The sequence below is a fragment of the Mobula hypostoma genome, chromosome 19 (assembly GCF_963921235.1).
Source record: "Mobula hypostoma chromosome 19, sMobHyp1.1, whole genome shotgun sequence".
NCBI lineage: Eukaryota > Metazoa > Chordata > Chondrichthyes > Myliobatiformes > Myliobatidae > Mobula > Mobula hypostoma.
Window position 1 is genome coordinate 17,788,844 of NC_086115.1, and position 20,176 is coordinate 17,809,019.

At 45.1% G+C, this 20,176-nt stretch overlaps 2 protein-coding genes across 2 annotated transcripts in view; one reads left to right on the forward strand and one right to left on the reverse strand.

The window, feature by feature from the left end:
* Window positions 1-20,176, forward strand: part of cfap43 (cilia and flagella associated protein 43) — a 129,607-nt gene that overhangs the window by 70,043 nt on the left and 39,388 nt on the right. The window contains exons 19-26 of the mRNA XM_063071432.1: window positions 141-218; window positions 3,476-3,601; window positions 4,275-4,379; window positions 7,480-7,596; window positions 12,514-12,717; window positions 14,662-14,868; window positions 16,231-16,320; window positions 17,445-17,525. Coding sequence (XP_062927502.1) covers window positions 141-218; window positions 3,476-3,601; window positions 4,275-4,379; window positions 7,480-7,596; window positions 12,514-12,717; window positions 14,662-14,868; window positions 16,231-16,320; window positions 17,445-17,525 — 1,008 coding nt within the window. The remainder of the gene's footprint in view (window positions 1-140; window positions 219-3,475; window positions 3,602-4,274; window positions 4,380-7,479; window positions 7,597-12,513; window positions 12,718-14,661; window positions 14,869-16,230; window positions 16,321-17,444; window positions 17,526-20,176) is intronic.
* Window positions 3,665-20,176, reverse strand: part of sfr1 (SWI5-dependent homologous recombination repair protein 1) — a 71,596-nt gene continuing 55,084 nt past the window's right edge. The window contains exon 4 of the mRNA XM_063071436.1: window positions 3,665-3,756. Within this exon, the coding sequence (XP_062927506.1) occupies window positions 3,685-3,756 (72 nt within the window). The 3' untranslated portion in view covers window positions 3,665-3,684. The remainder of the gene's footprint in view (window positions 3,757-20,176) is intronic.

Here is a 20,176-nt window from a genome sequence, read left to right on the forward strand (position 1 = left end):
AGCCCAGAGAGAATTGAACTCAAGTTCTGAAGTATTAGTCGTTAATGAGGGCAGAAAATCCTCAGGTGTTAATTTCCCCAAGTGGGGCTATGTGGTTGATGGAGGTTGAGCAGCTGACTGTGACTTATCTATCTTCCCAGGCAATCAAGAAAGACAACATCCACAATGCAGAGATCAAAGCTCATCTCAGAGAAGGAATCCAAAAACTTCGTCAAACAGTGAGCACCCCGGCAATTCGCCTCTCTTTGTTATAGCCACGAAACGTGCCCTGGGTGGCCCCACCTGGCTGAAGTCCTGAGGCTTCCAGACGTGAGGGTGACTAGAGGACACCAAGGGTAACTTCTCCACTGCACACATTCAGGACACTTAGCCCATATGTCAGAGGAGGACATGTAGTTCGTTGGCCCTTCTCAGCGTCAAAAGTCCTGCATTCCCCATGCTCCTCAGGTCCTCTTGAACTTCATTGTTGCACAACCACAACCACAGAGTTCAACTGAATCCACCCACAAACCACTGGGTACCATTGCCACCTGTGTCAGCTTAGGGTATCTTACTGCACTCAACTCTCATGGCATCTGATCTGTTCAGGACAAAAGAGGCCAGCTAGAAACCCCTAGGAAATCCCCCAGGGGAAAGCATGCTTCAGATTGTTGGATTCTGATGTACTTAATCGAAGGTTCTTTCAGAAGTCAGGAAAGAGGCACAAAACCTGTTGCTTCATGATTGTTTTATTAAGCGTTAATAGAATAAGGAAAATCTAAAATGAACAGTGATAAAGTAAGTGAAGAGAGGGAGAGGCAAAAGAGAAAAAAAAAGATGTTGCTGCTGCACGGTTAGCTCTTTTTACAGTATATCCATAGATAAGAAACATTCTATTCAGATTTGCACACGAAGGGCAGACTGTCAGAAATCCCTGTTGAAATAATGCAGGATCAGTGAAGCTTACTGAGGTTTCCAGAATTATACAAATGTAACCAGTAGGGGGCACATTAAACAATTGCATTTACATACGGTGGACACTAGGAAACATTGGTACATGTGTCTAAGTAATGATATAATATACAAGCAGATAATCAATTGCTAAGCTGCAAAAATAACAATTAAAAAGTGTAATTCAACAAGGTCTACCATGACCACCCCTCTACCACCCAATCTGGGACAACCCTGTACAGACCTCATAGAGACATTTCGAATGTTAAAAGGCATGGACAGAGTGGATGTGGCAAAGTTGTTTCCCATGATGGGGGAGTCTAGTACGAGAGGGCATGACTTAAGGATTGAAGGGCGCCCATTCAGAACAGAAATGCGAAGAAATTTTTTTAGTCAGAGTGTGGTGAATCTATGGAATTTGTTGCCACGGGCAGCAGTGGAGGCAAAGTCATTGGGTATATTTAAGGCAGAGATTGATAGGTATCTGAGTAGCCAGGGCATCAAAGGTTATGGTGAGAAGGCGGGGGAGTGGGACTAAATGGGAGAATGGATCAGCTCATGATAAAATGGCGGAGCAGACTCGATGGGCTGAATGGCCTACTTCTGCTCCTTTGTCTTATGGTCTTATGGTCTTCCTCCACAGTACAGGATCTTGTACTGAATGTGTTCATACTCAACAGTGGTCCAGTGAGACCATCCCAATTTTTCAGAATAAATAATAGCAAGAATGGAAACGGGAGCAAGAGAAGGACTCGGCTCCTGGAGCCTGCTCCACCAGTCTCTGAGATCATGGCTGGCCTCTCTCTATACCACTTTGTAGCTCAAATACCTGCCACTCTCCACCCAGAATATATTCAGTGTCTCTGCATCCACACCTTCCTCTGGGAGAAAGGATTTCAAATATTCACCATCCACTGAGACAAGAAATTGCTCCTCATGTCCTAAGTGGCAATTCCTGATTCTGAATTCCAGATCCTAGTTCCAGATCCCCCCAATAGGAGAAACCTTTTCACCATCCATCATTCAGCCCATCAAGGCCATGCTCTTTCTCTCCATGGACCCTCAGTTTCTCTCTCTAATCCCCTCACTCTCTTCCTGCCCCCTTCACTTTCTTTGAACTTCTCACAGTCTGCTGACCCACCTGTCTGTGTATCATCAACAAACTTAGCTACAGTCCACTCAAAGTCAAAGTCAGGTTTATTGTCATACTGTATGAAAGTACATGTATGCAGAGGTACCATGAAAAACACACAACAGCATCACAGGCACATAGCATCATGTAAGCAGCAATAAACAATAATTATATACACATTCTATAAGAAAAAACATAATTAGGACAAAAATGTGTATCTTAGTACAAAGTGATTAAAATGGTCATATTATTGCTAAACTGTAGTGATTAGGGTTTTACCGGTTGGTTCTCAAACAGAATGGTTGAAGGGAGGTCGCTGTTCTTGAACCTGTTGCTGTGGGACTTCTGTCATCAACACAGAGAGTAGGCAGTTGTAGCCCCAGCACCGATCCTTATGGTGCTCCACTAGTTACTGACTGTCAGTGTGGGCATGACTCTTTTACCCTCACTGAATTCTCTTAGCTCTTTGCAGATCCCTGCTCTTGTTCATCATGTGGCATCATATCTAATGCTTCTGACATGAGGATGAATTTGTTTTCAGAGGGTGTGAGTGTTTGCAATTCTCTCCCTCAGAGAGCAGGAGATTTACAGTCATCAAGGCTGAAACTAATGGATTCTTGTGCAGTATGAGAATCAGAATAAGTACCTCTCAACTCAGAAATTAACCCAAGGAGCAGAACCTGAGAATAAGCCAATCAATGAACTGAATCAGACGGGGCAGGGAAGTGAGTTCATGTCTGCTGTTGATCAGGGTCCAGACGAGGGGTGAATGGTCTTCACGTTGTGACCCCCCCCCCCCCCCGGTTGATGCTGTCTCACATCAAAGAGTGCAAAGATCTATGAGGACATCACCAGGACTCATGGGTCTGAGTTATAAGGTGGGGTTGGGCAGGCTAAGTCTGTATTTTTTGGAGTGTAGGAGTCTGAGGGATAACCACACAGAGGCAGCACGAAAGACCTAGATAGGGTGAATGCACACAGTCTTTATCTGAGGGTTGTGGAATCAAGAGCTAGAGAGAATAGGTTTAACTAGAGAGGGAAAAGACTTAAAAGGAGTCCAAGGGCCAACTTTATGTGGAGGGTAGTGTATATAATGGAACACTCTCAGACGAAGTAAGTGGTTAAGGCAGGTACACTAATAGCATTTGAAAGACAAGTGGACAAGTGCCTTTACTGAAGAGCCTGCTTCTATGCTGAATTACTCTATGACTTTAACACTCCACTTTGAACAACCACGTTGTAACAAGATCCAAGGTAATTCTTTTCAGACATCAAGACTGAGCTCTTTCTAACTGGTTGACCATTGAAATTGAGTGACTGGACACTATCAGGAACAAGCTTGGGATAGTTGGCTGGGTGGGAAAACTGTACCAAAACTGTGCATGGTTTGCACCACCTTCTGATTTTGTCCAGGTCCACCTGATGATGATTGAAAATGAGAGAGTACCTGAGAACGAGCGCTTGGATCAGCACGAGTTTAACCTCGATCTGAAGGAGCAACAACGTCTGCATGCCGAGGGAGAGGAAAAGGTGGCCAAGGTGATGTCAAAGACCGTTCTGACGCATGTACTTTCTCTGTAACAGTGAAACGAGGCTTGTTTTTGCTGTTGTTGTTTTGTTGCTTATGTTCTGCTGAACATTGTGGACATGCTATGTTGGCACCAGAATGTGTGGTGATTCTTCTGGGCTGCTCCCTGTTAACACAAACAAAGTAATTCTCTACATGCTTCGATGTACATGTGACAAATAAACTCGAATCTTGTACAGCACCAGCTGCCTTTGAATGGGCTACTTGTCTGCATTCAGTTACTGATTAGAAATCTTTACCAGTAAAATCAATGTAAGTTTGGTTCACACAGAAAGCTTCTTGAAATCTAGGCTACCCCTGATTGTTATTGCAGGACTCTTTCCAATCCTTCATTCTCCTGATCACTTCCAACTATCCCATTCTAATGAAAGTTTCAGATTTGAAACAATCTGTTTCTCCCTTTGCATACGCTGATTGATGTACATGAGGGTGTCCAGCATTTCCTGTTTCTATTGCTCTTCTAACTTCTATTGTTGGTCACCTCATGTTGCTTTTTGGTGGGCCATGTGTCTATGTGGGCAGTGCTTCTGTGTGGACTGTGCATCTGTGTGTTCTGTGCTAGCATGAGCCAGGCATTTGCAGTGTAAGGACCTGCTCACTGTGCAGAGTTTCACTCATCAATAGGTCCGTGAGTCCATTGAGATGAAGAACCTGGCAAACCAGTACCTGTGTGAGGTGATTAAGGAAGAATGCTGGGACAAGATGGCTGTGAAGGGCCGGACGCTGAAGGTAATGGAATGAAGTTCAGGTGGCAGGTTCTGAGCGTTTGGGTGTGGCGTTGCCTGTATGTCTTTTCAGCTGCAAGGCCAGGGTCAGATGGGGCAAGGCTGCAACTCTCCCTGGGTCCCCAGGGCAGGGGATGCAAAGATATTATGGCAGGGCAATTCATGGAAGATTAGCACTCAGAAGGGGGAGGCCTCAGTAGAAGTGTACCCAACAGAGGGTGTTTGGAAAGTTGCTGTACCTGCAGACGAGCAACATAATGTACCGGAGGGAGGTGTGATGGAGGGTGACTGTGCCTGCTGAAGAGGCAATGCAGAGAAAGCGTGCCCAATGGGGAAACAATGCACAACAAATACACTAAAGGAAGTGTCAGTGAAGAACTGGGATGGAGAGAGCAGAGAGGGTGCCCACAGTGTTAGTGTCCCACAGGGGCATATGATGGAGATCCTGTGTACACAAGGCAGGGGGATATGATGGAGATCCTGTGTACACAAAGCAGGGGGATATGATGGAGATTCTGTATACAGAAGGTAGGGGGATATGATGGAGATCCTGCGTACACAAGCCAGGGGGATATGATGGAGATCCTGTGTACACAAGGCAGGGGGATATGATGGAGATTCTGTGTACACAAGGCAGGGGGATATGATGGAGATTCTGTATACAGAAGGTAGGGAGATATGATGGAGATCCTGTGTACACAAAGCAGGGGGATATGATGGAGATTCTGTATACAGAAGGTAGGGGGATATGATGGAGATCCTGTGTACACAAGCCAGGGGGATATGATGGAGATCCTGTGTACACAAGGCAGGGGGATATGATGGAGATTCTGTGTTCAGAAGGTAGAGGGATATGATGGAGATCCTGTGTACACAAAGCAGGGGGATATGATGGAGATTCTGTATACAGAAGGTAGGGGGATATGATGGAGATCCTGTGTACACAAGCCAGGGGGATATGATGGAGATCCTGTGTACACAAGGCAGGGGGATATGATGGAGATTCTGTGTTCAGAAGGTAGAGGGATATGATGGAGATCCTGTGTACACAAGCCAGGGGGATATGATGGAGATTCTGTGTTCAGAAGGTAGGGGGATATGATGGAGATCCTGTGTACACAAGCCAGGGGGATATGATGGAGATTCTGTATACAGAAGGTAGGGGGAATACGATGGAGATCCTGTGTACACAAGGCAGGGGGATATGATGGAGATCCTGTGTACACAAGGTAGGGGGATACGATGGAGATCCTGTGTACACAAAGCAGGGGGATATGATGGAGATTCTGTATACAGAAGGTAGGGGGATATGATGGAGATCCTGTGTACACAAGCCAGGGGGATATGATGGAGATCCTGTGTACACAAGGCAGGGGGATATGATAGAGATTCTGTGTTCAGAAGGTAGAGGGATATGATGGAGATCCTGTGTACACAAGCCAGGGGGATATGATGGAGATTCTGTGTTCAGAAGGTAGGGGGATATGATGGAGATCCTGTGTACACAAGCCAGGGGGATATGATGGAGATTCTGTATACAGAAGGTAGGGGGATATGATGGAGATCCTGTGTACACAAGGCAGGGGGATATGATGGAGATTCTGTGTACACAAGGCAGGGGGATATGATGGAGATTCTGTATACAGAAGGTAGGGAGATATGATGGAGATCCTGTGTACACAAAGCAGGGGGATATGATGGAGATTCTGTATACAGAAGGTAGGGGGATATGATGGAGATCCTGTGTACACAAGCCAGGGGGATATGATGGAGATCCCGTGTACACAAGGCAGGGGGATATGATGGAGATTCTGTGTTCAGAAGGTAGAGGGATATGATGGAGATCCTGTGTACACAAGCCAGGGGGATATGATGGAGATTCTGTGTTCAGAAGGTAGGGGGATATGATGGAGATCCTGTGTACACAAGCCAGGGGGATATGATGGAGATTCTGTATACAGAAGGTAGGGGGATATGATGGAGATCCTCTGTACACAAGGCAGGGGGATATGATGGAGATCCTGCGTACACAAGGCAGGGGGATATGATGGAGATTCTGTGTTCAGAAGGTAGGGGGATATGATGGAGAGCTAGTGTACACAAAGCAGGGGGATATGATGGAGATTCTGTATACAGAAGGTAGGGGGAATACGATGGAGATCCTGTGTACACAAGGCAGGGGGATATGATAGAGATCCTGTGTACACAAGGTAGGGGGATACGATGGAGATCCTGTGTACACAAAGCAGGGGGATATGATGGAGATTCTGTATACAGAAGGTAGGGGGATATGATGGAGATCCTGTGTACACAAGCCAGGGGGATATGATGGAGATTCTGTGTACACAAGGCAGGGGGATATGATGGAGATCCTGTGTACACAAGGCAGGGGGATATGATGGAGATTCTGTGTTCAGAAGGTAGAGGGATATGATGGAGATCCTGTGTACACAAGCCAGGGGGTTATGATGGAGATTCTGTGTTCAGAAGGTAGGGGGATATGATGGAGATCCTGTGTACACAAGCCAGGGGGATATGATGGAGATTCTGTATACAGAAGGTAGGGGGATATGATGGAGATCCTGTGTACACAAGGCAGGGGGATATGATGGAGATCCTGTGTACACAAGGCAGGGGGATATGATGGAGATTCTGTGTTCAGAAGGTAGGGGGATATGATGGAGAGCTAGTGTACACAAAGCAGGGGGATATGATGGAGATTCTGTATACAGAAGGTAGGGGGAATACGATGGAGATCCTGTGTACACAAGGCAGGGGGATATGATGGAGATCCTGTGTACACAAGGCAGGGGGATATGATGGAGATCCTGCGTACACAAGGCAGGGGGATATGATGGAGATTCTGTGTACACAAGGCAGGGGGATATGATGGAGATCCTGTGTACACAAGGCAGGGGGATATGATGGAGATCCTGCGTACACAAGGCAGGGGGATATGATGGAGATTCTGTGTTCAGAAGGTAGGGGGATATGATGGAGAGCTAGTGTACACAGGATGGGGATTGGTGTTCTTTGGATGGGTGTGATGCAGTCAGTGTACACAAGGGAGCAGACAATGACTTGATATACCTTGTATTTTGCAGGCTTTTTATTCGGGATTATCTGTGAGGAATTATCCAATGAGAGAGCGCAGCAAGGAGGAGCTAGAGCTCCTCAGACAGATTGAATGGCAGAGGACAATCGAATTGATGGATATGAAGGTACCTGTCTCCCACAGATCCCCTCACTGATAGTGTTCTGGTGCGGAATAGTACTGCACTGTAGTGCTCTATGTTCTATGAAACTGTGTCAGAGTGAGTGCAGACAAATTCCCTTAAATTATGTTGTAATCCCTGTAATTACTTCCCTAATTTGGGTGTAGCCTGGGGAAAAGTACACACTCAGGACAACAAAGACTTTTTCGGGTTTTAATTCCTTTATCGGTTTTCGATGTTTAAGTGACAGTAGAGGGTCGCGAAACAAAACAAACGAATTCACAACTAGTTCTTGCCATTACAATCTCAGTTTAACTTTCGATCCACACCCTTGTGTATGAACAGAATTGCGTATGCAGTATAAAAATACCAGAACTAATACGGTACAAATATGGTAGTGGCAATCCGGAAGGAATACAATACAAACAACATTAGAACCCCACCCACCCTGTATCTTATACATAACAGCGAAAAACGTAAGTGAATACCTCTCATCTAAGACATACACACGTGCTGAACTTCCGAACAGAGACTAAACATTCATGTTACGCGGTTACATGCACAATCAGTCCCAATACAATAAAGTTAGACAAAAGGTACACTTTGACACAACTTTTACAAGGTATTGCTTGGTAGTTAAATTACAGGAAGACTAACCTACTTGGCTGGTGAGGAACTTGGTATAAGCCACACTACCCAGCGTTGATTCCTTCACGCATGGAAATCTAAAGCATCCACATGTAAAACATGTCAAATTACCGATATTCTCGATCCACCAGCAAGAATAAATGAATTCACATGGATATTGTCAATTAATGCTCACCTTTCCTCACCATGCCCAGAACACTCTGGGAGAGACCAGATTCCAACGCCCCACCAGTGTCTTCAGCAGAAAGCAAAATGGTCTCCCCACTATCCCACGCGTGCGTAATGACATCACCGTCTCCCTTAAAGGCACTGACAACTATTCTAGCATTACCCGGATGGCTCCTAAGTACACTTTTAACGATACTGAATAAGATACAATGGTCACCCAGTTACATTCTCCCCTGCATTCAAGTGACCGTCCTCGATTACTCGCTCACTACAAGGGTACTTTTAACCTCCTTAACTGCTTCTCGAAAGAGGACTGAACTGAGTCTAGCCAGTGTCTCAGACACTGCTGCCGGATTTATGGAGACCTCATCAAGGACTGACCTTGGTTCGCGATGGGGGTTAGGGTGCTGTCCAGCATTTACTCGTTTACTACTGCGGGGTGCTGCTACAAGAGGGCTACCGACCTCTGCCCCTGCATTAGCTGTCGTTGGCTCCCCTGTCTCAGTTCCAGAAGGTGTCATATTTTTGGAAGATATGCTGTCTAGGCTAGGGTCAAGACCCTGTACCCCCTATTCTGACATGTCTTCTACCACTATCACACCATTCTCTGAATCCTCAGAATCTGATTCATGCCCCAGGGGTGAGCTGGCCTGAGTTACTGGAGTTTGCAGTCTCCTTCGGGTAGCTGGAGTGGGATGGTTCTCACAGGGCCTGATGTCTACGCTGTTCACCCTCTTGCTAGGCCCACCCTCCCAAGGTTCCACCGTGTAGGTGTTGCCCAGTGCCTCCACCACCCTGTAGACCACTGAGTTCCAAGCATCCTGGATCTTATTACAGCCTAATAGTCTGTTCCTCAAGTAAACCAGTGCATTCACATCAACTTTGGGACAGTACACTTTGTCCCTGCCAGGCAATGCGTTCTGCCGTCATCTGTTCAGAGTATTCTTTTGCTCTGGCATGCGCATCCCTCAGTTGGCTCTGGTGTACAGCTCTGGTCCACCGCCTGTTCTTGCCCCAGCAGGGCATCCACGGGCAAGTGGGGATCCACCCCAAACAACAGATAGTAAGATGAATATCCAGTGGTTGCGTGAGGTGTCGCATTATATCCACACACCACCTCGGGTAGATGTTCCGGCCGCCTGCGCTTCTTTTCTGGAGGCAACGTACGCAACAGATCATGCATCGTCCTGTTGAAACGCTCACACTGTGCGTTTCCAGTAGGATGATGAGGTGTGGTACGGCTTTTCTTTACCTCGTATAGTTTGCAAAGCTCCGCTATGACCTCACTTTCGAAGTTACAGCTCTGGTCAGAATGCAATCTCTCAGGGACACCGTACTTCATGAACCATTCCCTCAAGAGCACCCTTGCTGTGGTATCTGCCTTTTAACCCCGAGTCGGAAATGCTTGGGTAAATTTAGTGAAAACGTCCGTGACCACTAAGACATTCTCACACCCAACACTTGCCAGCCCAACACAGTGAAATCTACAGCTACAACTTCAAGCGGCCTGGAAGCCAGAAATGACTTCATGGGGGGGGGGGGCGGGGGTGGATCCTAGGCTGTGGCATCTTAGTTAGTACACAACGTGGACAATTCTTGATCCACCGTGCCACATCCTTGTGTATACCCACCCAAAAACATAAGCTTCTCAACAACTGCAGAGTACGTTCTATGCCTTGATGGCCCATAGAGTCATGTACATACTCTACACTTTGCTCCTCAAGCTGTTAGGTATCAGAAGCTGGTAACACTCCCCAAGCTTCTCATCCTCAACCACCTTATACAGTAACCCTTTGCGCTCCCTGATACTGTCTCAGTGTCTTAACAGAGACAAAACGGGTTTAGGCAGGGTTTTACACTCCTGGCCGCTCAGCTTTCTTTTCTGATCCCATAAGTCTTTTAGGACACCTAACACAGGGTCTTGCTGCTGAAAAGTATGCAAGTCCCCATTAGAATAACCTGGGAGGGTTGGAGTGTTCCCTTGCGTTGGACCACTTACATCACTAGTACCGGCTTCCCAGGCTCGAATTTGCTTAACCCTATAGCTGTTAAGACCAGCGGTAACCAGTGCCGGGTCAAGGGCAGTGCCGTGATTGATCAAACTACAGATCGCCACAGCCCCATCGAACTCCGCATCCTCTGAGGCAGGCTCAGGCTCCCCTGCAAATGGCTGCCTAGAGAGTGCATCAGCCACAGTATTGCTCCGACCCGGACGATACTGAATAAGATCCAATGGTCACCCAGTTACATAGGTTATACGTAGTGGGATTGCAATTCAGTCAAAAGTGTGCAGCATGTCCTCAAAGATCAACCATCTTAATGGTCCATCCTGGGTATAAGACATCTAGCTCAATCTAAAGTCAGTGGTGGGGAAATAATGAGGGATGTAATAACAGAACAACTTGAAAACAATAATAGGACACAATAGAGTCAGAGTGGATTTGAGAGAGTGAAATTGTGTTTGAATAACCCATTGAAATTCTCTGAGGTTGTCACTGGTAGAATAGAATAGATATGGAGTTATCAGTGGATGCAGTTAGACTTTCAGAGGACACTTGATAACATTCCACACAAGAGGCTGATCAACAAGGTGTGAGCAATTTACTGGCATGGACTGAGAAATGGTTGACAATCAGAGGGGAATAAACAGGTTGGCAGGCTATGAACCATAGGGTATTGCAGAGTTCTGTGTTTGGATTCAAGCTATTCACAATCTGTTATAAGAGGCATAGATAGACGGGGTAGGCAGTCTTTTTTCCCAGGGCGGAAACCCCAAACACCAGAAAGAACAACTTTAATGTGAGAAGACGAGTGTCTAAAGGAGAGAGGCAAGGCAAGTTTTTTTTTAAGAGTGGTTGGTGCCTGGATCATGTTGCCAAGGTAGAAGCAGATACGTTAGCAACATTGAAGGGGCTCTTAAACAAACACATGAGTAGCCAGGTAATTGAACAACATAGACAGTGCACAGACAGATATGTAGCTCAATGCTAGCACAGACTTGATGTGCTGAAGGGCCTGCACTGTCCAATAACTTGGCTGAGGGGATCCAATCTCCCCAAGTTTGCTGATGATATGAACCTACCTGGTTCTATAAGGAAGAGGTAAAGGGATATAGACAAACTAACTGAATAGATGAGAATATCTTAGATGGTGTATAATGTGAGAGGAAAGATATTTTAATGCAATTGTATTGCACCTTAGTGAGACCACAGCTGAAGTAGTGCGTACTGTTTAGTTCCTTACCTTAAAAACGGGTTTCCTGCATAGAAGTAGGGTAAAAGTGATTCACCAGTCAGGTCATGAGATGGTAGGTGTGCTATATGAAGAAAGATTGAGTTAAACAAGGTCTGTTTAACCTGGAAGAAGGCAGAGAATCGGGTTGAAAGGGAAAATAAATCAGCTATGATGGAATGGCAGAGCAGACTTGATGGACAGAAAGGCCTTGTCTTATGGTCATAATTAGTCACCATTAATTATTCCTAAAGTGGGTAGGTGGTATGACATGGAATGGGGGGTGGTATGGACATGAGGCATTGGTGTTAATGGGTATGACTCTAAGATTAGACAACAAGGAAACGATTGTGGGAGTGGGATAACTCAGAACCAGTATAGACTTAATGGGACAAATGGCCTATTCATTGGGAAAATGAGACAAGGGATCTTAGAAGGATTTAAAATAAAAATTCAGGATTTTAAAATGGGAAGGTTGCTAAAACATGCATTTCTACAAGGAACTGTTGAAGATCAGTCAGTGCATGGAGTGAGTCAAAAGGGAAAAGATATTGAACAGTGCACAGGAAGTGTCAGGGAAAGACACCATTCTCTGTGTGGGGTCTCGTAGATGATACTCAGAAAATACTGCAATCTTGGACCCCGTCAAAGTCACTGCAGGTAGTATGTCATGGCACCAGGTAATCGGGTGCAGAGTCACACATGTCTCAGGACAGAGGGCAGAAGCTTTCAACAGTCTAGGTACTGCTTCACACTGCCTCCCTATCAGTGATGTGAGATGAGACTATGTTGCTTAGAATCAGGAACGGCATGAAATAGCTAACAGCTTGAGGGTCCAGTAGTAGTGATGGGGCTTTATCCTCATTCTGCCTGAAGGCTCGAAAAGATATTGTAGAGACACAGCTGAAGAAGGAGGAGAAGGAAGAAGAGGAAACAGAGGAAGAAGACTCAAAGGAGGAAGAGAGCGTGGCATTGAAAGGCAGTCTGACATCTCAGTACGGAGTGGTGAACCCATACCTATACAAGCAGGTAGATCTGCACACAAGGGATGAGAAGATTAATCAGATCATCTTCTTGCAGGTAAGGAAAGCAAGTAGAACATATCCCAGCACCATATCTAAGAAAGGATGTGCTGGTCTTGGAGAGGGTCCAAAGAATGTCCATCAGAATGATCCCAGGAATGAAAGGGCTAACATATGAGGAGCATTTGATGGCTCTCGACCTGTACTCACTGGGGTTTAGAAGGATGGGCGGGGGGATCTTATTGAAACCTACTGAATATAGGAGCAGAGGGCATAGAATAGAAGGATGTCCCCTTAGATGAGGGGAAATTCACAGATGTCAGTCGAAGCCAAGTCATGTCTACTGGGTGTGTTAGACATTGAACTGAGGGTGGGTAAGGCAGGAACCAGCACCCAAGTGCACTTGAACTCCAGCCCTTTCCAACCCCCACAGTTCAGCAGATGTCCTGTGTGCCTGGCCTCTCTAAAATACTGCAGCATCCAGTCATTAAGTCCCATGGAGTCAGCAATAAACACAAAGCAATGGCCCATTCAGACACTGTCAGCAGATTGCAGTCTCGGATCCTCTAGTGTCTGTGTACACCAGCAATGTGATCAGTTCTTAATGTCTTAATTCTCAACTACCCCAATATGTTTCCTGGTCCATGGGCAGTAGGGTGGGCCCCAAGCACCACCTTTGTCAGCTAATAGGAGGATTTCACACCTAGACTAATCTAGAAGTGTGCAATTCTCCTTTACATGATGCCACAGGCAGTACTCTGCATACCTTTAGCAAGCTTGGCCTGAAGCGAAGGACCTTAACTAGCAACTGTGGGGAAAGCTATGATATTCCTCTCTCACCGTAGGCTCATAATGAGTTAGCTATTACTGTGAATTCAAACTATTAACAACATAACTCTACAATGCATAGGAATAATGATGAAAAAGCCATCATAAATAAACAGGCAACATACATCAAAGTTGCTGGTGAACGCAGCAGGCGTAAACAGGTTTAGGATGGATATGATTTGGGTAAACACAAAATATAAAAGTTTGAATGTTTCTCCCAATGAAAAATAAAATAATTACTTGTATGACCACTGGTCAAACAAATGTATGTTTGCCAGGAACCAGTAAGTCAGCTCACACCAGTATGAACTTAGATTTAAATTGTATTAACAAAATGCTTCAAGCTATAACAAACAAAATAAGTAAAGGGCGCATCATATATATTAGTCTATAGTGTGCATGTAATCATTGGAACTCATTGTCATGTAATCAATCCAATTTGCTTCACTTTGTTTACTCATGGTACTGGAACAGTTCTACACTGTAGAACCAGTCCCAGCAAAAAAATATCCATGCCACATCCAAGGAAAAAGGCATCAACCTTTATCCAATATTGTGTGCTCGCTGCTAACTGAGAGTTATCTGCATATTCTATGTGAACCCATAGTCTGCATGAGGATTTTCTGACATCTGTATCTGTCCTTCCAAATCTGGTTAAATGCACATTTCACCATGTTCTTCCACTATATTTGTTGTCCAGTTGCATTCTCCATCTTGCTCCTTCTTTCTTCCCACGCTTTCCCTAGAAAATGGCTCCCCTTCTCTTCCCGTGCTCTCTCTAGAATGGCTACCGTTGTCATTCATTTCTTTCTCCGGGGCATCTTACTGGCCAAAACGTTAGCAAGATAAATCCTATTGGCTAACTATGACGTGCCTAACTTAAGTCAACTGAATTTTTATTTTAAACAGCAAAAATGAAATACTCAATTATATAATGTAATTAAAAGAACACTTTTTAAAGATTTGCTTTTTGAGGGCATCTGCAGAAAAGAAAATGCCCCAGAGAATAACTGTATTAATAAATTAACACATGGTCTTAAACCAGGGTATTACATACGAGTCAACAATCCCTGGCTCCCGCACCACGTTTCTATCACTGGTCCAATCCTTACCCTCTGCCAAGCTCAATTACTGGTCACTTCCCATATTTTATCACTGCCTCCTGTGATTCAAGGACGTGATTTACAACATCAAGGCTCAGTTCAACAAGGATTTTGACGCAACCTACAAGCAAAAAGAGACAGAGATCTCCCGAGTGAACGATAGGAACATCCGTATCAGGGAGATAATGATGCAGCTGGATATGAACGAGGACATCTGGGTGCCCGCAATGAGCAACGACGAGAAGCCAGAGCGAGATTTTGTGGTACAGGACTCAGAGGTAATGCAAGGACTGTGAGACTGTCTGCTGTGTCTGAGCTCCCTGCATGCTGCACGATGTGGATGGGACAGGGCAGGTGGGTGTGGGGACTTTATTATTGCTTGAGATAACACCAGAACCATCATCACTAACCCTTCACCAAGGTCGTTCTCCCCCCTGCACACTGACCCCTTTGCAAACACTGCTCTCATCCCCTGCACACTGACCCTTCCCAGACAATGCCTAACTCTTCCCCTAGACCGAGGTTTTCCCTAACAACTCCCCTCCGTGCATGCACTGACCACTAAACATACCATTCCTACGCTGTGCACCAACCCTGGTGCACACCTGCTCCATGCACTCCGTCTGCACTGCCCACGCCCCATGCAATGCCCCTGCCCTGTGCACTATCTCTGCATTCTTCCCCTCTCACTCACACACAGATCCTTCCTATGAATACTGTCCTCTGCCCTGCACGTTCTTGATATGGAGAGAAACTATTTCTTCCAGGATGGGGAATCCAGAACAGCATGACAGAACATAAAATTAGAATCATGCCAGGTTGGTGGGCTGAGAGACTACAGGCCTTTCCATGTCTGCCATAAATTTTGACAGGCTTGGCTTAAAGCGAGGGTCCTCAGGGGCAATGTGAGGGGACATTCCGCACTAGTGGTGGAGAGGAAATCGGGACATCTCCTTGGGAAACAAGGCAGTTGATGGGGATCTATTGATGATTTCACATCTGGGATTACTGGATTTAGTTATGGATGCTATGTCCCTGTGATGCTGCTGCCTGTAGGATTTTCATTGCACCTATTTTATGTTTACGTGTACTTGTGTATATGACAATAAACTTCACTCTAACTTTGGCATTAAGGGCTATAGATCTGAGGTGCACAGTAAAATTGAGGCAGAGATCTCCTGTGGTCTCAGTTAATGCTGACCAGAGTCATTGCTTCCTCCTCTGTCCCTGAGAATACTGTGTGCCGTGGGCTTTCTGCCTCTCCACACGCAGTGACCTGCTCCTCTTGCAGCTTCAGTGAACCAACACTGTAACCCTCTACGACCATAGGATGTGGCACTGCAGGTCAGTCAGTTCATTCTGAACTGGGACAGGTGCAACAATGATCTTTTATCTAATACATAAAAATAGCAGAAATATTCAACAGATCTGTAAACACCAAAACAATTAATATTTCAGTTCAATGTACTATCAGACCATTCAGATGAAGGGTCATTGTACTGAGACATTAACTTTTATTTCTCTGTCCACGGCTGCTGCCTGACAAACTAAGTATTTCCACCATTTACAATTTTTTTTAACTTTTGGATTTCCAATTCTTGCAGTTTTTATGCTTTCCCTTATGTTTATCTCTTTGGCAGATCACCGCTGAAAGGTACCTCACAGCAGAACAGAAGCTGAAGCTTGAAGAGGAGATCAGGGAAGAGCAGCTGCGGTTAATGGCTGCAAAGGTACCCAACCACTGAGCTCCACTGATCAAACGCATAGTCAGAAACCCACTTAGTATCCATTACTGTCTACATAAAGCAACAGAACCCATCACTACCCCCTGTAAAATTTATAAACCCATCACTGGCCACTGTAAAACATTATAAACCCCATCACTGACCACTGTAAAACATTATAAACCCTGTCACTGTCCACTGTAAAACATTATAACCCCATCACTGTCCACTGTAAAACATTTATAAACCCCGTCACTGTCCACTGTAAAACATTATAAACCCATCACTGTCCACTGTAAAACATTATAAACCCATCACTGCCCACTGTAAAACTTCAGAACCCCACCACTGTTCACTGTTAACCAAATTAACCCATCACTACCCACTGTAAAACAACACAAACCCATCACTGCTCTGTTGTTCTGTAAAACAACAGAACCTATCTCTTTTAGCTGTCATTCATTCTAGATGTACAGAAGTTCACACATATGTACTTGCACAGAAGAACCAAACAGACAGATCACACACAGGAGTCAATGGTTCCATTTTACCTGCTCCATATGGTACAGGAACAGGGCAGACAACACATTGGCTGACATCGAAACAAACGTGCACATATCCTATGGTACCAACAATGAAATGCTGGAACTGGGTGTAGACAAGGTGTTGTAGAAAACCCAGAGCGTGTAGAAGAGCTGACACTGATGCACACACAGGCTGCACTGCACCAGTGAAACCCTATGCCTTGGTCTATAACTGACTGTAGGAATATGACAATGAAAATGGCCTTTTCCTGTGCTGTAGCATCCTGTAACTCTGGTGGTCCACTCTGAGAACACCCAGTAAAAAACTGGAAATGCAGAGTGCCCATATAAAGATAAACAGATTATGGTTCTGAGCGTGTGCAGCTCAGAACTTTGAGGAGTCCGGACACATGATACCCCTCTTGTTCCCTGCCTGTATGCAGTGCTAATCAGGACTGTGTCAGTGCCGTGGGCTTAATCTCAATCTTGTAACCCAGGTGTGCTGACAGCTCCCATGTTTCCAGCTGAACAATCGGAAGAAGGTTCTTGCCTGTTTAACTGAATGTTTCCCATTGTAACTGTAATCTTTCTTCACTCTTTTCCCAGGCTAGCGACTGGCGTGAGCGAGCTCTGAACGATATGATGGGGGGAGTCCTTGAGGCAAAGAAATCAGACATTCTGAAACTGGTGCGAAACATCAACAGCTTTATCATCCTGTGTGCTCAGTTACCTGAAACTAGCCGCGGTAGAACTCATGACATAAAGATTCTTATATAGGACAGAAGAAAGATTATAGGTTCAAAGGAAAAGGCCGAGGCCATTGATCAAAATGGCAATGTGGGAAGGGGTTCATCAGTAATGGTGTAAACATAGTAAAATTGAGGAGATATGCTATAAAAGGTAAAGCTGAAGATACAATACCTGATCATAAAAAGCCAACGATGTATACAAGCAAATGGATTTAATCCAATAGTCAGAGAGAAATAGTTGCATGGCAATTGGTTATTAAATATTCCAAGCTAATTTACATTTAGAAAGGTTAGACAAATGAAAAAGGAAGGCAAAAGTTCCAATGATAAAAACGTGACTTTAGTGAGAAAGGGTCTCAACCCAGACCATTGCAGAGGTAACAAGGCAGTAAAACACAGGCCTCTAATAGCAGCAGTCAAAGAGAGTGAATCAAGAAATGAAATTGGACTGCAAAAGAGGTGCATTGATAATGGCTACAGTCAAGCTGGTAAAAATCATCTGCAGTTTGAGTTCATGAAATTTAAACGTATTTCTAGTCTCAATCATAAAACTGGCACAGGGCGGGAATTCTGCCTGCTTGCTCAGTCTGGCCTGTGTGTGACTCCAGAGACACCCATGTGGTCAGCTCCCCTGTTCAATGATAGTAACCACTGGCATTGCCAACAAAATTCACAATCCATTATTGATAGGAAACCACTTCCACTTGTGATAGTTTTTCCTCTGTAGCATGGGAGGGAGGGAGGGAGACCAGGTCTGTACGTGAGCTCTCTGTAGTGGAAGGGAAAGAGACTAGATCTGTACATGATGTCTCTGTAGTGTGGCAGGGGGTGAGACCGGATCTGTTCATGATGTCTCCATAGAACAGGAGGGAGACCGGATCTGTACGTGATGAATCTGTAGTATGGAGGGGGTGAGACTGGATCTATACATGATGTCTCCATAGCGTGAGAGGGAGGGAGACCGGATCTGTACATGATGGCTCTATAGTATGGGAGGGGGTGAGACTGGATCTGTACATGATGTCTCCATAGTGTGAGAGGGAGGGAGATCAGATCTGTACATGATGTCTCTGTAGTGTGAGAGGGGGTGAGACTGGATCTGTACATGATGTTCTGTAGTGTGGGAGGAAAAGAGACTAGATCTGTACATCATGTCTCTGTAGAATGGGAGGGAGACCGGATCTGTATGTGATGTCTCCGTAGTATGGAAGGGAAAGAGACTAGATCTGTACATGATGTCTCTGTAGAATGGGAGGGGTGAGACTGGATCTGTACATGATGTCTCTGTAGTGTGGGAGGGAGGGAGACCAGATCTGTATATGACATCTCCATATTGTGGGAGGGTGACCGGATCTGTGTATGATGTCTCCATACTGTGAGAGGGAAGGAGACTGGATCTGTATATGATGTCTCCGTAGTGTGGGAGGCAGGAAGTCATAACTGCATGATGTCTCTGTAGTGTAGGCTCTGAAAACCTATGGCAACCAACTGACAGGTGTGTTCAAAGACTTTTTCAATCTCTCATTTCTACAGTTGTAAGTACCTACCTGCTTCAAAAGGGCAACAATCATACAGTGCTCAAGAAGAGCAGAGTGACATGCCTTAATGACTATCATCCAGTAGCACTCACATCTACAGTGATGAAGTGCTTTGCAGGTTGGTTATAGCTCAGCAAGGACCTGGACCCACTGCAATTTGCCTAACACCACAATAAGTCCACGGCAGATGCAATCTCACTGGCTCTTCAAGCAGCCTTAGATCATCTGAACAATACTAATAACTATGTCAGGATGCAGTTTATTGACTACAGCTCAGCGTTAGGATCTGTCCTGGGCCCAACTTATCGAGCAGCTACAAAGAAGGCATGACAACGACTGTATTTCATTAGGAAATACTCAAAAAAAGTTCTACAGATTTACCATGTAGAGCATTATAACTGACTTCATTGCCGTCTGGTATGATGGGACCACTGCAATTATTCCTACAGTTCTGAACAAAAAGCTCCAAAACCTGGGCCTCTGTATCTCTCTCTGCCACTGGATACTCAACTTCCTAACTGAAAGATCACAATCTGTGCAGATCAGAAATAACATCTCCACCTCACTAACATTTAACATTGGCCCACCTCAGGGATGTGTGCTTAGCCCACTGCTCTACTCTCTCCACATCCATGACTGTGTGGCTAGAAACAGCTCAAATGCCATTCCTAAATTTGCTCCTGACACAACTATTGTTGGTAGAATTTCAGATGGTGACAAGAGGGCATATAGGAACAAGATATATCAGCTGGTTGAGTGCAACAACTTTGCACTCAATGTCAGTAAGACCAAAGAATTCATTGTGGACTTCAGAAAGGGTAAGATGAAGGAACACATTCCTGTCCTCATAGTGTGATCAGGAGTGGAAAGAGTAGGCAACTTCAAGTTTCTGGGTGTCAACATCTCTGAGGATCTGTCCTGGGCCCAACATATCGAGCAGCTACAAAGAAGGCACGACAATGACTGTACTTCATTAGGAAATACTCAAAAAAAATTCTACAGATGTACCATGTAGAGCATTATAACTGACTTCATTACCGTCTGGTATGAT